This window comes from Clarias gariepinus, chromosome 6 (genome assembly GCF_024256425.1).
Source record: "Clarias gariepinus isolate MV-2021 ecotype Netherlands chromosome 6, CGAR_prim_01v2, whole genome shotgun sequence".
In the NCBI taxonomy this organism is placed as follows: Eukaryota; Metazoa; Chordata; class Actinopteri; order Siluriformes; family Clariidae; genus Clarias; species Clarias gariepinus.
In genome coordinates this window covers 20,893,544-20,911,078 of record NC_071105.1, presented here as the reverse complement: position 1 = coordinate 20,911,078, position 17,535 = coordinate 20,893,544, and the positions used below count along the sequence as shown (strand labels likewise).

The 17,535-nt window shown below is 37.7% G+C and overlaps 1 protein-coding gene across 2 annotated transcripts in view; it reads right to left on the bottom strand.

Moving 5' to 3' along the window:
- Positions 1 to 17,535, bottom strand: part of grm4 (glutamate receptor, metabotropic 4) — a 216,720-nt gene that overhangs the window by 139,193 nt on the left and 59,992 nt on the right. For both annotated transcript variants that reach the window (XM_053498325.1, XM_053498326.1), the window contains exon 2: positions 582 to 1,458. In XM_053498325.1, the coding sequence (XP_053354300.1) occupies positions 582 to 1,106 (525 nt within the window). In that variant the 5' untranslated portion in view covers positions 1,107 to 1,458. The remainder of the gene's footprint in view (positions 1 to 581; positions 1,459 to 17,535) is intronic.

Genomic DNA, 17,535 nt, shown 5'->3' with positions numbered 1-17,535 from the left:
CCCTGCCCATTCGCTCTCTCTGTGTCCCCACAAAGCCTTGAATTGTGGTATAAAAATGCATTATCTGAGGGCTATTTCAGCTGGAGCATTAAAATACATGCTATGCTCTGAGACCTATTCTAAGTTTTTCATGAAATAGTTACATATTATACCGTACGTTTTTAAACAATGGATAGTCTCCAGGATGTATGCTCAAAAACATAAAAAAAGGGTGATGAGGAAGCCACTGTTAGCTATAGCTATCATAGCATAAGTGATAACAGGAAAGAACTTGTTTTGTGAAAGATCCCCAACATTACACTTAATTAAAAACACATCTGAAAATATGTTTTGTTCTTCTGATTTAATTATTGCAAGATTACTGCAGTATACGAGAAATAAATCACTTTGGCATAGCACTGAGCTTTCACTCCTAATGTATCATTATCTAACTAATATGCCTAAATAGAAATGCCTGAAACATTTCTAATGATAATATACAGTAAGCACTGTAATTATGAAGTTGCAACCCTCCAGTCATAAAGACTGTTGATATTCAATTTGCCACAAGTCAGCTAAAGAAGGCATAAAGCAAAGCTTACCTTAAAAAGGCGAAGGATGTTAGCCACCATGATGGACACAGAGCTGGAGGAAGCCCCAATTACTCCCACAACCCTCTCTGGCTTGGTAATGATGGGGGAGCCACCTCCCTGACACTTCACATCTGTGCCATCCTTCTCAATGAGCGCTTGGACGAAAGTGAGCGACTGCTCCAGAGCGTGTGTGTCTCGTGAACAGGTGTCAAGAATACGGGCCCCCAGTGAGATATTAGGGAGGAGCTCGTGGTCATTGTTGATGCGGTCTAGAGCAAAAAGCATGGCTTCCAGACGATGGATTCCCTTCTCCTTCTTCAGCTCGCCACAGGGCTTTCCATTGTGACCTCGTGCATGAACTGGAAACAGGCCTCCCAGGGAGATGTCTCCATCAATGCGGATCGAGTTTAGATGTGTATGGCCGGGGCCCTTGGGTCTTGCTTCCAACGTGAGCAGAAAAAGATTAAGAAAAATCAACAAAAACAACCCGAGATGGATGGTCCCCCCACCAACGATGAGCAAGGAAGGAGACATTTCAGCAGCCAAGTATTTACTCAGTTCTCTCTCTTGCTCTCTCTCTCTCTCGCTCACTCTGTCTCTCGAACTTTTTTAAATCAAAACAGTTGTTTACTTTTAAGATGCTGTCTCTAGGAGTCCATGAATGAGATAATGACTTTTAAGATGAAGTAGCTGGTTAGGGAGTATCACCAGCTCTGCCACACTACTCTTTTTCTCTTCATGAAGACTCCTCTAGCTGACATAAAAGGGTAACCAATACTCATGAATCCTTCTGTTCTTCTGGATTTGCAGTATTTTCTTTTCAAAGCAGATGAACAGAGGTCTGTCCCTGGGGCCCACAGAGCTTTGCCCTCCAATGAGTTACTTTCTACAAAAAAAAAAGAAAGAAAGCAGTAAGATAGTGGCAAACTGCTCAAAATGTAGGAAGCATTTCAGATGTGTATTCACAGCAGCTTACTGAAAAACTGTCTCCTTTTTTGTCTTTTCTTTTCTCACACATTCCTTTTCCTTTGTATGCATCTAAAATGTAAAAAAAAAATGCTATTTTTTGCAACCTTGGGTTTCAAGGTTAAAAAGGAAATACTGTACGTGTTGGCTCTTACTTCTCTTGAAACATTTTAAATTAAGTAGTTACACTGTGGTAACACACTGCTATGCTATGTGTTGGTATTCCATTAATTACTGTATTTTGCACCTTTTTTCAGAAAATTAAGTGAGACTGCACAGGCAAGAAGGATACCTTCAGTCAGTTTGCAGCTGTGCTGATATTAAGAACAACCTCATGGTTACAAATGTCATTACAGCTTTTATGTAACACTTCTATAAACAAGAAATTAACTTCAATATAAAAGAAATGCTTCATTTTGCAAGTGTTGCAAGTTTTGTTTATTTTAGCTCTATTAAAGAAAATATTTCCAGCTGGATGAAGCTTTGTATATTGCCATGCCAACGCACAGACTGACTAAAAAGCTGTAGTACGTCTAGAAATGGTGTCATTTCTGAAATGTGTATAAATGGTGTCATGGACAGCCGCTTGATATCTGATTCCGAGATTGTGTTTAACTACTGTACTGAACCTATAATATTCAGTACTGTACAAATGTCTTACTTTTAAGACCCTCCTAAGGCGGGGCAAACACTGTACAGATTTGGCCCAAATTTGGACCTGAATCAGTCGCCTCTGACTAATGTCCAACAATTTTTGGCCTGATCAGTTGTTCTTTGACGTGCAATGTGTGCAGGGACCTAGTGCCTGATAAATCACCCAAACGACCAACAATCTGGCTCCTGGACAAACAGATGGATTTCTGGCATGTCATTTTTTCAGCTGTCTTGCGCTCTGTAATGTTTTTAATGTTATGGCTGGTTAGTGTAAAGGTTGACTTATAGTTGTGTTTAGGTTCAATTAATGATCCTGTGGTGCCGAATACTGATTTGATATAATCGAGTAGGTATGTAAAATACAAATAGTTTAAATAACTACTACAATACCATGTAATACTGTCAGATTAATGATATCTAAATTTATTAAGTAAGTTACCAATCATCAACATGTTTTAGTGAAATCACACTACAGCAATAACCAGATTACATTCTGTCTCAGAGTAAATAGTAGAATCCCACCCATAGCCAGCAGCTGCCAAAGACAGCAGACTCAGAATTATTTTGCTATACACAGAAGTATTTTGCTAGTTATTTAAAGTTTTTTCTTATAAAAAATAAGTAAATATAAAAAAATAATAATAATATTTTTTTCTTATTTAAAGTCTGTTCTTATAGCTGAGCTCTGGGATGTTACTCAGGACACACACACACAAACACACACACACACACATACACACACATACACACACACACACACACACACACACACACACCTAAGTGATATACAGTAGGCATGACTTGAATGGTAAAATAGCAAAGATGAGATAGAATGCTGAAAAAGGAACAACAGAGTAGCACAGAAATCATAATTTGTATAAATGTACAAGTAGTTAATTAAGGTTATAAAAGAATAAGCAGCTGATTTGGGAAAAAAATATTCTTGCTTTAAGATTACACAAAAAACTGAATACTGGTAGATCTAAAATGAGGGGTTACAGCCGACTTTTAGGGCGAAAAGCAGCAGCGTACTGTGGGCAAAACCTTAAAGTGTCATAGCACGTTTGATGGCTTGAGCTTTAAATCCACAGAAGTAGAAGTCGTTCTGAGAATATGAATGGGAAAAACAAATAGGAAAGAGATAAAAGTGGACTATCAGTGCAAAATTGCTTGCAGTTTCATCAACTGTGAGCATTCTCCGTCATACCACTAACGTGAAATGAATTTTCCACACACTCGAGGGTGTTCTAGACAAAAACAAAAAATAAAATAAATAAATAAATCAACACACTCAATGCATCTCATTAAAGTTTGTAACAAAATCCAGGAAATCGGATAGATTGCACTATGTGCACTACCAACAAAACAACCAAAACTATAGCCATGACATGAAAAGCATACAGACTATATGTAATAATGTGGCATATGCAACACTACACAACAATTACAAAAGCTAGACAGCGAGATTCTGAAAGACTGCAGCTTAAATAGCACTGCTAAATAAGGCATAACGAGACGTGAGAGTTATTAGTGAAGCATGTGGCATGCAGCCCTGATCTGTTGACTTCACCAGCCCTCTGAAACTGTGCTGTGGTATCTGGCACCAAGACACTGACAACAGATCCTTTAAGTCCTGTAAGCTCTAAGGTGAAGCCTCTGTGGGCTGGGCCCATCGCACGAATACTCAAACAGATTAAGGTCTGGTGAATATGGAGGCCAAGTCAACAGCCTTTACTTCTTTATTACATTACAGCTATTCCTAAACAACATGTGAAATGTATCAGATCACATTATTCTGCTGAAAGAGGCCACTGCCATTAGGGAATACCATCACCATGAAGAAGTACAGCTGGTCTGCAGCAATGTTTCGGTAGGTGGTACAGTACTGTACGTGTCAGAGGTCAAATTAAGATTCACATGAGTGCCAGGACATAAGGTTTTCCAGGACAACATAGAGAACATCCAACCTAGAGCACTGCCTCGGTCAGCTTGCCTTTTTCTTGTGCTTATATGCCCACTGTAAATGCTTTTACCACTGGACAAGTTCAGCAAGGACAATCTGAGTGGTCTGTGGCTACAGAGTCTTCTATGCGGAACTATCAGAGTTCTATAAGACTCATCACTAACTTTTTCAGCCATTTGTGCTACACTAGCCTTTTAAATGGATGAGACCAGATTGGTTAGCATTCATTTCCCACATGCATTAGTGAGCCCTGGACGGCCTTCCTTGGACCACATTCTGTAAATGCTAACCACTGCAAATCACCCCACAAGACCTGTGGTTTTGTGCCATCGTCTAATGATTACATGTCAAATCCCTTTATGCTGTAAGGCTTGCCCATTTTTCCTGCTTCTAACACATCAACTTTGAGAACTCTGTTCTCCTACTGCATAATATATCTCAGACAGGTGAAGTAAATAACTTTGATTATCATGTGTCACAGCATACACCTGTGATGGGTGTGTGCCTAAATCTTTTCCTGCTCCTTGCTCACTCCAAAGGCTATTTAGGTACAGTAGGTGACCTTCCCTCCTTCCTCTCCACGCTATAAAAGTAAGGTGGGAAGCCCAGAATTCCAGAGTCCAGAATTCAAGTGTAGAGTTTTTAAATAGAGAAGAATGCATGGTGGGCGTTAAACTAAATACAAACGTGGCATGCAAGCAGGGTTATGTCATGTGCCCCAGGGATTGCCGTTTGATTGCCGCTTCAAAGACAGCCACTAAAGGACTGCACGAGCTGCCACGGCTCTTTTATTTTTCGCCGAGAGCCAGCTTTCGCAATCCAGCCACTTAAGAGGAAAAGGCGGCTGCAATCGACATTGAAGCCACCTTGTCCAGCCAGGGTTACCAGAGGAGTGGCTGCCAATGTCGACTGCGATCACACCCAAGAAGAGCTGTGTGCGGCCGGTTGGTCGCGTATAAGAGAGAGGCACTAAGGACTGTGCAAGACCATCCTCACTTCCTCCCTCCTGTTCTTTACTTCCTCCCTCCTCAAAATCCTTCCCTTTTCCCATTTTTCCTCTTAAAATTACTCTTTTTTAGCATGATAATCAATGTTATTTACTTCACCTGTTAATGTGATATGGCTGATCAGTGTATATGATATGTACAGTGCATCACATATGTCACAGTGTTTTCCAAAGCGTGGGGCCAAGGTACTGCAGATATGGATGGGAAGGTCATATACTATGAGCCATGGGATTAAAATTGTTATTCTTCATTTAAAAACATGTACATCATAAAATACGTTATGTCAAAATAGACAGTACTGAAATGAAAACAATATTTTCTTGTTGTCATCTGTGAATTTATTTCTACTATAAAAAACTACAGTAACATACACACTATTAGCGTGTTGATTTACTATGGTATGCGTAATGTAAGCGTTTAAAGTGTGTGTGCACAGTGTTCACAACCTTCACGTAGATTCTCAAACATATCCAGGAACAAATGTAGCTGCAGATTCCTGTACAGTCAAAGGTGACAATTTGCTTGCGTAACATCGACACAAAACACTACCAGAACGGCAGAATTTCATAACAATAGACAGCGTAACTGTGTTACCGGGTGCAGTCTTATTAAATGTCTCTCAAATCGGTGCCTACCATACTTTATGTTCTTCTTGTGTGTTAATCAAAGTTGTGAATAAATGTCTGGTTGGGCTGCAGAACTTTCTTCAGATTTTAAATTAGGCCATGCCATCCTTATAGACCAATTACTGTACATCTCAGCAAACTGATGACAGGATCAAGGGCACCTGAGGATGCTCCCTAAAGGAATGAAAAGTATATAAATGAATATTTATACCAACAGGTCTGGTCCAATCCGACTGAAAATCTATTGAAAATCCAACTTGTGAAAAAAACATACTGCTGGCCATGATATAAAGCCACCAGGACACCAAGTGAACTCCAGATTAGGGCTGCAACTAATGATTATTTTAATAATTGATTAATCTGTCGATTATTTTTTTCTGATTAATCGATGAATCAGATAGGAAAAGCATTTATTTCTAACCCTTTATTCAAAAACAGAATTAAAATCTTTAGAAAGTGCACAAACATGTTGCTCCTTGAGCTGTTAGAATAATAATAAAATTAAATAAAATGGACTAACACAAAAAACATAGACATGTATGTTTTATATCTGCAAAATATATACAGTGGAACCTTGGATTACAAGCATAATTCATTCCGGAAGCGGCTCGTATTTCAAAACACTCTTAAAACCAAATTTAATTTTTAAAAATACACCAACGTGTGTCTGTCTGTGAAGGTAAAAGTAGGAGGGGTCACAGCAGGCAAAGACCAGGCTGAGCCTTGAGCAGCGAGAGAAAATGGATTTTTAACGTCTCTAATGAGACTTACTTTTGCTTTACACACGCTTACAGACACAAAATGTTTTACGTGCACACACGTGGTCACAGTAGTAAAAGTAAACAGTACATGCGTGCACGGATGTTGATTATACCAGTAAGAGACGTGCACTAAGACTCAGCAATTATCTCTTGTGGAGAAAATTACCCGATTACATATTTCTTTGCCTCTGCCATGTATCTTTCCTCTACCTCCGCTCGTTTTTTTTTTTGCTCCGCCCTATCTAACTGTATGAGGCGCCGAACTTTGCTAGCATCAGTGCGAGACCGAGTGTGTTTACTCCACTCCGCGCTCAAGTAAATTTTTTTTTTCTTTTTTAATAATCAAATGTCTCCGCGTCGCGCAACACAACGAATCGGTTATAAAATCCGTTGCCAACGATTTTTACTGATTTAATCGATTCGTTGTTGCAGCCCTACTCCAGATTGCCACGCACAGGGCCTGGCAGACAAAGTGCCACCAAATTCCTCAGATCCCAATCCGATCGAGCATCCCTCGGATGTGCTGCCAAAGAAGTCTGATCCACACCCTGCATTTCACAGCATGCGAAGGATCTGCTGCTAATATTCTGGTGCCAAACACAACAGCACACCACCAAAGGTCTTGTGGAGTCATGCCCAGGGGGACACAAAGGAAACCTACATAATACTGTGCTTAATGATTTGCAATGTAATGCTATATAGACTCACATGTACTCGGTCTGTGCAGTGTGTGTGTGTGTGTGCATGTGTCTGTTTCTCTAACATCAAATAGAGAAACATGCAGGATTTCTGCTGCAGTCCCAGGTTCCCTGGCCAGCTTAGACCAGGCTGGGCCAGACTTCTCCTCGCCTTGCCTCAGGCTGTGCTAATGTTTGTGTATAGCTCATGTTGGTTTATTGTTCTCCTTGGCAGCACTACTTGTAAATGGTTATCTAGTGAATGTGAGCAAGTGGTTATGGAAGTTATCCTAAGCTTCGAGTCCAGTGAATATATCTGTGATAAACTTGCTTGGTGATGTCGATTTGGACTAGTGAGGACTTTTATTTTCTCTGTTTCCTCTTGGTTCTGTTTATTCATTTAGGGAGTTAGGGAAGACCTTGTATTTAATTTTCCTTTGAGTTGTATTAGATTAGGTAGCTCCCTAAAACACAGAGCTGGATTACTTTTGTTTATGATTTCCTCTCTGTCTCTTCCTTAAATTGCAGGAGGGAATGGCTCCTCATTCTTCTTTTTATTTTATGGTCTATCTTTATTGTAGGTTATGATAATACAAAAAATACCTTTACCTATAGTGAAAATATCCGTTCTTTTTTACTTATTTTTAACTTTCTGTTCCTGACATCTGGTTTACCTTTAGTACTTTGCTGATGTGATATGCTGAAACTATTTACTGCAAAAACAGTTTATGACCAATATAGAATAAAATAGTTATGGAGTTATCATTTATAATTTTACTTTCTGGTGTCACACAGAAGAGAATAGGTTCCCAATTGAGTCTGATTCCCCTCCAGGTTTCATCATCTCATCTCTGCCCGGCTTGTTAATTTTTTCAAATATAAACATTGTTATAGTTTTGGTATTAATTAATTAATTATTTATTTATTATAAATTATTCAAGTAACTTACAGTATTTGAAAACTCTACTAAAATAATTTTTGCACAAGAACTTCCACACAATCTAATTATTTACTAGAAGTGCTGTAAACTGCAATTTTCTGGACATACTAAAAAAAATTGTAAACTTATTTAAATTAAAGAAAGTAATGACATTTAAATACTGTACATGTGTCACTCTGTGTCACAAGTGATCCAATAACCGTTAATTACACTTTCTGTTACAATCTCGGTCCACTGTACTGAGGTCATCGATGCACCTTCATTAAGAAAATAAATCTGATAATGTTATGTCATCTTAAACAACACTTTGGCTCTGTAATAATTGCTTCCAAGTCATTTCATATTGTCTATTGTCTCTGTTTTATTTGATTTGCAGCTACGGTGAGCGAAAAAGATAACTAGCTTTTAAAACAAGGCTGAACCATAAATCCCACCCTAAGCCCTAAGTAAGAGCAGTATTTTGTTTGTGGGACAAGTGATTGTATACCCTGCATAGTGCACTAGCTTTCCATTTAAAACTATTTGGGATTCAAATCCAAAAATTAGAAATTAACATAGCTGACAGTCTAAAGCAAAATAAGTGGAAATCTAAAGGAAAAAACTTTGATTAAACGATGTTAAGAAAACGTTGAATGAATGACTTAAACAAAATGTCGCAAATACAGCCTTAAAACTTCAAAACATCCATTCGGCACAACATCCTAGTTTCTAACTTGGGAATACAAGTCAGAGATTGGGAAGGACACAGTAGCTTACTGCACACAGCATATGTATCTCATGCTAAGCATCACTTAGTGTTGCAATGCTACCTTTCTGTTTTCTTTTCTTTTGGAAACATTATTGTGAGATGCATCTAAGCTCCCAAAGGACTGTACTGTAATGAGGTGGTTTGCACAGCGCCCAAACAACTGCATGTCCAGTTTCACAGAACAGACCTTTTTTTTCTTCCTCATTTTGGCCGCTTTCTAATTTGGCCCATCACTTTACAGTAATGTTTGCAGTAATGTGCTGGGCATTTATTCAACATTATCAACTAAGATCACTGTCAAATTAAGGTTTTGACAAACCAAAATCACCGGTTTCGACAACCGAAAATCCTGCTGGGTTGTGCTTTGTCTTCAACAGTGAGCCATTTTCCTTCAGGACAATTGAGACTTAATTTTGCATGGAATTTTAGCAAAGAAAAGTGAATAAACAAGGGTGTTAAATAAGTCATGAAATTTGCATGGCCTTTATGCACATTTAGGCCTACACATCATAATGCATAAACATGACTCAATAAATGAATTGTTTTACCCCTAGACATACACTAGGGTTCTCATAACTAGTAATTTCAATTTCATCGTTTGTTTAAGCTTTAAATTATGCAAGTCCCGGCTATGATATTATGCCCACTTTTAGCCATTACACACAAGAGCATCCTTCACGATTTACTAGAAAATAACAAAAGCGCAAGCTCTTAGTACATTTCCTCCGAGCTTCTTTTGTTAGAAAGAAAATGAGCAATATTTGTCATTTATATATTTGCTACTTGGCCTACACTTACACTGCCGCTACCATTTCTCTGCTCAATATCTGCATTCTCTTCACCTTCTGTTCTATTAATATAATACACAGCATCAGCAAAATGCTTACAAGAGGCTACTACGAAGAATTAGACTTGGCTTCCTATAGGTTTTTTTAGCTAAAAACATTTAGCACACATCACAGGAGGTCCCATGATACACTTTTGCACAGAGTCTAGCAATCCTAAACTGGTTATAAAAAAGCAGTACAGTGAAACCTCGGATTACGAGTAACGCATTTTGCGAGGGTTCTGCAAGATGAGCAAAGATTTTTTGTAAATTTTGACTTGAAAAACGAGCAAGCCTTGGTTTACGAATACCGAGTATCATGTATCACGTATGCACTTCTTGTTTTGACGCTGAGCATCACGTGATCACAACTGAGCCAACGTTTTTTTCTCTCTTACGCTGCGGAATTGTGGGTAATCGTCTCCCCTGCTGGATCTTAGGACCTTTCTCACTCGTATAATCAACATCCGTGCATGCATAAACTGTTTACTATAACACTGTGACCAAGTGTGTGTGTAAAACATATTTTTTTTGTGTGTTTGTAGGTGTGTGTGTACAGTGAGCATGTACTGTTTCTTATAACACACGTATGTGCACGCCTGTAAGGCAAAAGAAAGTCTCATTAGAGGTTAAAAATCTCCCGTTTTCTCCCTCAGCCTCTCTGTTTCAGCCTGTGTAAGCTTATGTGTGTGGACGCGGCACGCGCGTAATTTGACACCATGTCGCGTCACAAACTCTCTCTCTTTCTCTCTCGCCTTTCACTCTCTGCTCTTTACAGAAACACTGCTCTGTTGCGATTCTTTTCGAAGGTAAAGTGCAGGTTCATTTGTTTCTTTGTTTTGCTTTACAGCAGTGATTCCGTTATTAAGCACTCACACGAGTGTCATTAGCAATAGCCCTTGCAAATTTTTCAGACAAAACAAAGTCTTTCTGGTAATGTGTGTTTATGTGAAATTTAAATAAGAAAGGTTTACTGTGTAATAAAGGTTTATTAAATGGTTAAAATCCATTTTCTTCCTCAGCCTCTGTGATGTGCGCGCGTAATTTGACACTGTGCTGGTTTTACGCACTCTCGGGACTGGAGGGGCTTCACACACACATACATACACACACACACACAGTGCCTGCGCGCATATAGGAAACACTTATCTGTCGGGATTTATTTTTACTTTTTTTTAAAGGTAAAGTGCAGGTTAATTTGTTTTATTTTTACTTATTTTTTTGTGTTAATTACTTTTATGTATTTATTTTTTTGGGCTGTGGAATAAATTTTTCGGGTTTCCATTATTTCTTATTGGAAAATTAAATTTTGTTTACGAGTGTTTTGGCAAATTATGCTCGTAATCCAAGGTTCCTCTGTATAACTGTCAGTGAATTTATACTTAATTGTGGATTTTGCTGTACTTTAAAAAATGCGTATTTATTTTATACCTGTTATGTGAGTGTGAAATATTTTTATTGTTTTGTTTAATACTATGTCTACGTTTTATGTAGAAACTATAAAACAACCGGCCAACACCTTTCACTGCTGCTCTGCTGCTGCTTACACTAACTGATACAGTGGTTTTAACATAAAATGTATAAGATGTGTATAAGAAAAATATTGAAGAAAATAAAAATTTAATATTAAAGGGAAAACATATTTAGTTATTTAACAAAATCAACATAATTTAACTGATAATTAAGTTCAACTAGACTAGAGTATACCAAGGCCTCATTACTGCTATCTCTGCTTAAAATAAAATGCTGTATAGGTAAATTTCACTGTTTAGATAGATAAAGAATTTAAGAAGTTAAATAATTTTTTTTTTGCTTCAGTAGATGAAACAGGAACACCAGGAGGGGTGCAAATGCCTTTTCATAGCACTAGACATATATTACAAAATATGTAGGACATGAAAATTCAGGCAATTGTAAGCCATTGGCGATCAGTCTACATGAACTAGTTGTGTTACTTGGACTGCCCTAAGGGCTTTTTTTAGTACCCCTAAATTGTATAAATTGGGGCAGTGGTAGCTCAGTGTGTTAAGGCTCTGAGTTACGGATCGGAAAATCTGCGGTTCGAGCCCTAGCTCCGCCAGGTTGCCGCTGTTGGGCCCTTAAGCAAGGCCCTTAACCCTGTCTGCTCCAGGGGCAATAAATTCTTTATAAATTTATTCTTTGTCTGCACAGTGAAATAAAGAATTTCACTGTGCAGTAATGTATGTGTGACGAATAAAGGCTTAACTTAACTTAACTTAACTTAATAAACCCATTTGAAACAAATCTAGGCTGACATCTTTTCAGCTCTAGGACAATAGTATTACACAAAAATTACTAAATGTCTAACCTCGGAGGACTAGGTTTTAGAATTTTCCATGCATTCATTTCAGTCAGGGTCATTTTACTATTCCCAATATCTATTTAAGCATTACATTAAATTTTATTCAGCGCTAAACTTAATAATAATACAGACTTTGTCCACAATAGCCACATCCGTTTTTAAACCTGCAGTGGCTGAATTATACCTGGATACTAGCTGCTTCAACTCAAGAAGCAGAGCCAGATGACAGTACTGCTGATTATATGCATACTGCAGTCTCTGCAGCTGAGAATATGATCGTATGCCACCTCCACATCATCTTAAAGTACAAAAGCAACCCACCACTTACCAGATGATCAAATGAATACTTCACAAGTTCAGAAAATAATAAACATCCCAGATCTACAAAGAGCAGGGTTTGAAACTGAAGGATAGTATATCCTCATACTATTATATCTCCCCTCATTCCACACCTTTCTCAAAAAAGAATCCCCTGTTCCAGTATAGAGCTTCATAATAGGTGGACAAATAATGCTGAGTTCTGTCATACTGATAAACACATGGTTAGGAAGACTGTAGAGAGATTTACCTCCCTCAGCAAACACTGCCAAGCAGTTGCAGCCACAGAGTTAGTGTTAGTGTTTACCCAAATTTGCTTGATTCAGCATATGCAGCCACAGGGGATGGGAATGAGCTTTTAAGTAAGAGCTAAAAAGCACAGGAAAGTGTGTGGTTTATGGGCATGAAACCAGGGAAATCTTCTTTATATCAGACACTGACGGTCTGTCTATTAAGCATAATGGAGGAATCAATTGGACTGCCATGGATTCTACCAAGTGAAATCAACAATACACTCACTGTAAATAAGACACAAAGACAAGCAACACTATTAAAAATTTTCCTCATCTAATGTACAGTATACTAAGATTGTAAATGTCACACATTTTTAATCGATAACTGATAGTCGAACAAATTGACTATTGATAATCAATTATTCATTAAAACTTACAGTAATAAATACCAGATATACAGTACATTTCTCCCAGTTTCAGTTTTATTTAAACAGTTATTGTGGCACAATATCGTGTTTCCCATACACTAATTACTTTGTGGTGGCCTGCCATACAGTATATTAGTTTTCTATTTTGTGTTATTTAAGATGTATAAAAGCATAGGTAGTTGTGTGCAGAGCACTGACTTACCCAACATATCGCTCTCATATGCTATACATTGGTATAAAAATGAAATGCAGTGTGAAATGCAGTTAATCATTATTTATTAATATCTTTATTGTACTGTATACTTCATATACATGCCATATCACACTATGACAGTTTTATATGCTGCATACGTTATATGTATTGTATTTTTGTTTGTTTGTTTTTATATTTCTCATTTTCGTGCAAAGCTCTTCTATTATAGTTTTTTTTTATTTAAAAGGTATGCCATAAGTATTTGTTGTTTTTCTATTACCTACTGTACATATTACAGTGTATTGAACTAAATAATTCAGCAGCAAACCAAACATAAAACATATTCATCTCCATTCCCAAGAACTCATTTTGATACATATACAGTAATACAGTGAAAAAAATTTTTTTTTACAGACCTTGTTTAAGCACCTACTTTCTGTGAAGTGTTCTGGCATTGAGTTGGTTATATTATCAGTACATAATAAAAGAGCTAGGTAAATAGCATTGAGTGCATGTGTGTGTTATATTTAAATATTTTGTTAATAATAGCTGACCATGGTTTTAATGCAGCTAATGTAGGAAAGTTTCTTTTTGCTGACAAATGCAAAGCAAAAATATAATTCTCAGTACATATGTAAGAATTTAAAGATATAGTAAACAAGGCCTGGCATAAGGAAGTTTGCAGCAAGTCATTTAGGTGCTAAGGGTTGTGGGATAGGCTCTCTGTGAATAAAACTTTTTTATCTGACACACCCCATGGGTGCTCCATCGGATTGAGATCTGGGGAGGCTGCTTTCCTGCCAAGCCTGTTCTGTTAACTTTCTTTTGAGGCCAGCATTGACTTTTTTTTTTTTAGAAAGAGAGATTTGTGCTACACTGACTGTTCTGTGGCATCAGACCCAAAGGCCTAGCCTTTGATTCCAACGGGCATGAGTGAACTTTGGTGCCCATGATCTTGTCCTCATTTTACTTTTATATAACTGATAATCAATGTTAATGTTAATGTTATCTAGTGGTAACATGTCTGAGCGGTGTATGTTACAAAGAATGTACTTTACTGCATAACGAACCATCTTAAATAATAAGCCAGATGTTTTCCCTTATCAAGACATTGATTTTCCTGCAGAAATCCCATTATAATTCTCAGTACATATTTAAGCATTTACAGATATACTGTAGAGCTATACAGTATAACCAGAGACATTTTTTTTATTAGAAAGCTCAATGCAAGATGATTAAACTGATTGAAGGTAAACAAAAGGCTACAGTAACTCAGATAACCATGAGCTACAAGAACAGAAGACAATGTAGGATTCTACTTTAGTCAGCCAAGAACAAAAAGCTGAAGTTGCAGTGGGCACAGGCTCGCCAAAACTGGAGTCTAGAAAAAATTAGCCTGGTTTAAAGAATCTTGCTATTTGGTGAGGCACACCAAAAAGGGTCAGTTTGGTGCCAGCAGCATAAATTTAAGAGTCCAGTCAGACACCAACAGTCGAGGCTGGTGGGGGAGTTGTGATGGTGTGGGGAATGGGTTCTTGACATGCAAATTCAGTGTCCTTCAATGGCCCTTCCCCTCGCCAAATCTGAAACTAACAGAACACCTTTGAGGACATGGAAATGTTGCAACAGAAACACCTAATTTGAAGGAGGACCTGCAGGATGGTAAACTGTTTTACCACTGTTCTTTCTGCGGCATGATTGTACAGAGACCATTTGCCACCAGGTCTCAGTGTCAGCCTCCATGAATTCTGCAATGAAGAGGAAATTCGAACTTTGGAATTGATTAAAGCAGTACTTGACTGGTAAAAAAAAAATCCTAATTCCTGGCATGAATAGAGTGTACGAGACAAGATGAGAGAAAATTTTAATTCTGTAATTGAATCACGTACTTGGATTTTATGTGCATGTCAGCAGAAAGTTCATCCTGTAAGAACAACCAAAGGGTCTGTCCCTCCAACAAACCCAAGTGACAAGTGCTGTTAGAATTATTTAGATATGTGCTTTGCTAGCTGTCTAATTATCTTAGATAAAATGGACATTAAGGAGAACGGGGAACCAAATATACATGTTAAAAGCACTTTGCTGGTCACGCATGGCCTGGTTTGCAGAGGAAGTGCAAAGGACCGTGTCATTAGCATAAAAGTGCAATCCCCAGCAAGAATCCAATTTCATTAATGTACAAGGTGAGCAATTCTGGACCCAATATGGAGCTCGGATGCACTCCATTAGTGACCTCTAGGATCTTTGACTGTAAGATGCCAACCACAATACAATGATTTCTCACAGTGATACAGAACTGTAAGCAGTAGGAAACAGTAGGAAGTCAAAAACAACAAGATGGTGTATATTTAAAAAATTACTGTTTAACAGAATATTAAAGAATTAGGTATTATATAGATTCACATTTAACAGTGCTTGTGTATCAAATATAAAACAAAACTGATTTATCTGTTTAACAAATAATTTAAAAGTCTCAAAATTAGATCGTTATTTAAATAATGAACAATTTGCAATGTATTTACTAAAAAGTCCAAAAATGGTAAATTGGTATTCAGGGATAGGTTAATCAACACCTTAAGGCTTGGCCTTCTGAGCTAGTAATGGCTACAATAATAAGCCCAGATGGATACTATCATCATTATTTATCCTGGATTACACCATATCCGCATTCCTATTTTGGACTAATGAAAGGAGATTGCATTGCGTTTTCTCCTTGGCTCTATTGGTTGCTAAAGGGAACCTCGCCTCTGTAACTGGCTCATGAATCTTTGCTAATGTGAATATTATTGTTCCTCATATCTTATCATACATCTCATGTAGGCTGTGTTTAGAATACACTGCTGCTCCAGGGCCTTTTAGATACAGCAATAATAAATAGGGATAATCTGATCATTATTTACTTACAGACCAATTCATTGTATATGTGCAAATAAAGCTTCCTTGTATATATGCAAATAAAATAGACAGTTATTTAAACTCTGTTAAAAACATAACCCTGCTGTCTAAAACATCTCCCTGTGACAGAAAAGTAATTGTGGATATGTTGCAGATACCATGTCAAGTCTACCACCCATATCCATCAACACCACCTGTCTTTTTAATGACATCTTCTTTTCTCAGTTTCCTCTAGAATGATGGGTTGACACCATTCAGTCAGTTTGAGCTGTAATTGATCTTAAAGGAACTCTCGCCCCTGCATCCCTTAGAAAACAACAGAGCCGAGGCCACAGTAAGAGTTGATAAGGTGATGGAGGAGCACTCTGAAGCTGACAAACTGCTTTGAAGTAGGGAAGTAATTTAGCCTTTTACTTTCACTTCATCAGCTTCATCAATGCAAAGTGAGTAAGAGGGCTTAGGCCATACTTGCTTTGCAGGTCTGCTGTGTGTGTGTGTGTGTGTGTGTGTGTGTGTGTGTGTGTGTGTGTGTGTGTGTGTGTGTGTGTGTGTGTGTGTGGAATTTAGAACAAGGGAAGCCATATGTGTCAGGGAATGAATAAAAATTAGAATTTTTTTTGAGTGTTCTATATTTTGAAATCATTAGCTTTTGAGAAATGTAATCTCGAGGAAACTCACTCAATCACTCACTCACTTACTCATCGTCTATACAGCTTTATACAGCTTTTACATCATATATACAGGATCATAGCCTGGAGCCTATTCCAGAAAACTTAAGGCATGAGGCGGGGTACACCCTAAACAGAGTGCCAATCCATCTTAGAGGACACACACACACACATTCTACAGGTAATTTGGGAATGCCAATTAGCCAAATCTGCATTTCTATGGACTGTGGGAAGAAACTGGAATACCCAGATGATACCCACAAAGCAAATGGAGAACATGCAAATTCCTTGTACACAGAGGTGGAAATCGAACCTCGGGATCCTAGACATGTTCACAGTGCCTGCCCACTGAACATGCTTAAATAATTATGCTGTATAGGGAAAAAGTAATGTAACATTTTTTATTGTATTGTTATTATTATTATTATTATTATTATATAAATGAATATCACTTACCAAAGTAATAGGTAAAGTCACAATAGTTATTTTCTTTGAAATGGTGGTCCTGGTACTAAGATGGTCCAGTACATACTATATTTTTATTTCTAAAACATTCACTCTGGCTCAATAATTTTAATCTCTTAACCCAGACTACATTCTGACCTCTTAAACAGACTTGTACACATCAGTGCTTTCTGAGATTTGTGCAAGTTTAATGAAATTCCTTTGAATTCCCATAAATGGTTGAGAAGAACCTGTGAATAGCACATTTCTCATATTTAAAAAAAATTGTTTAA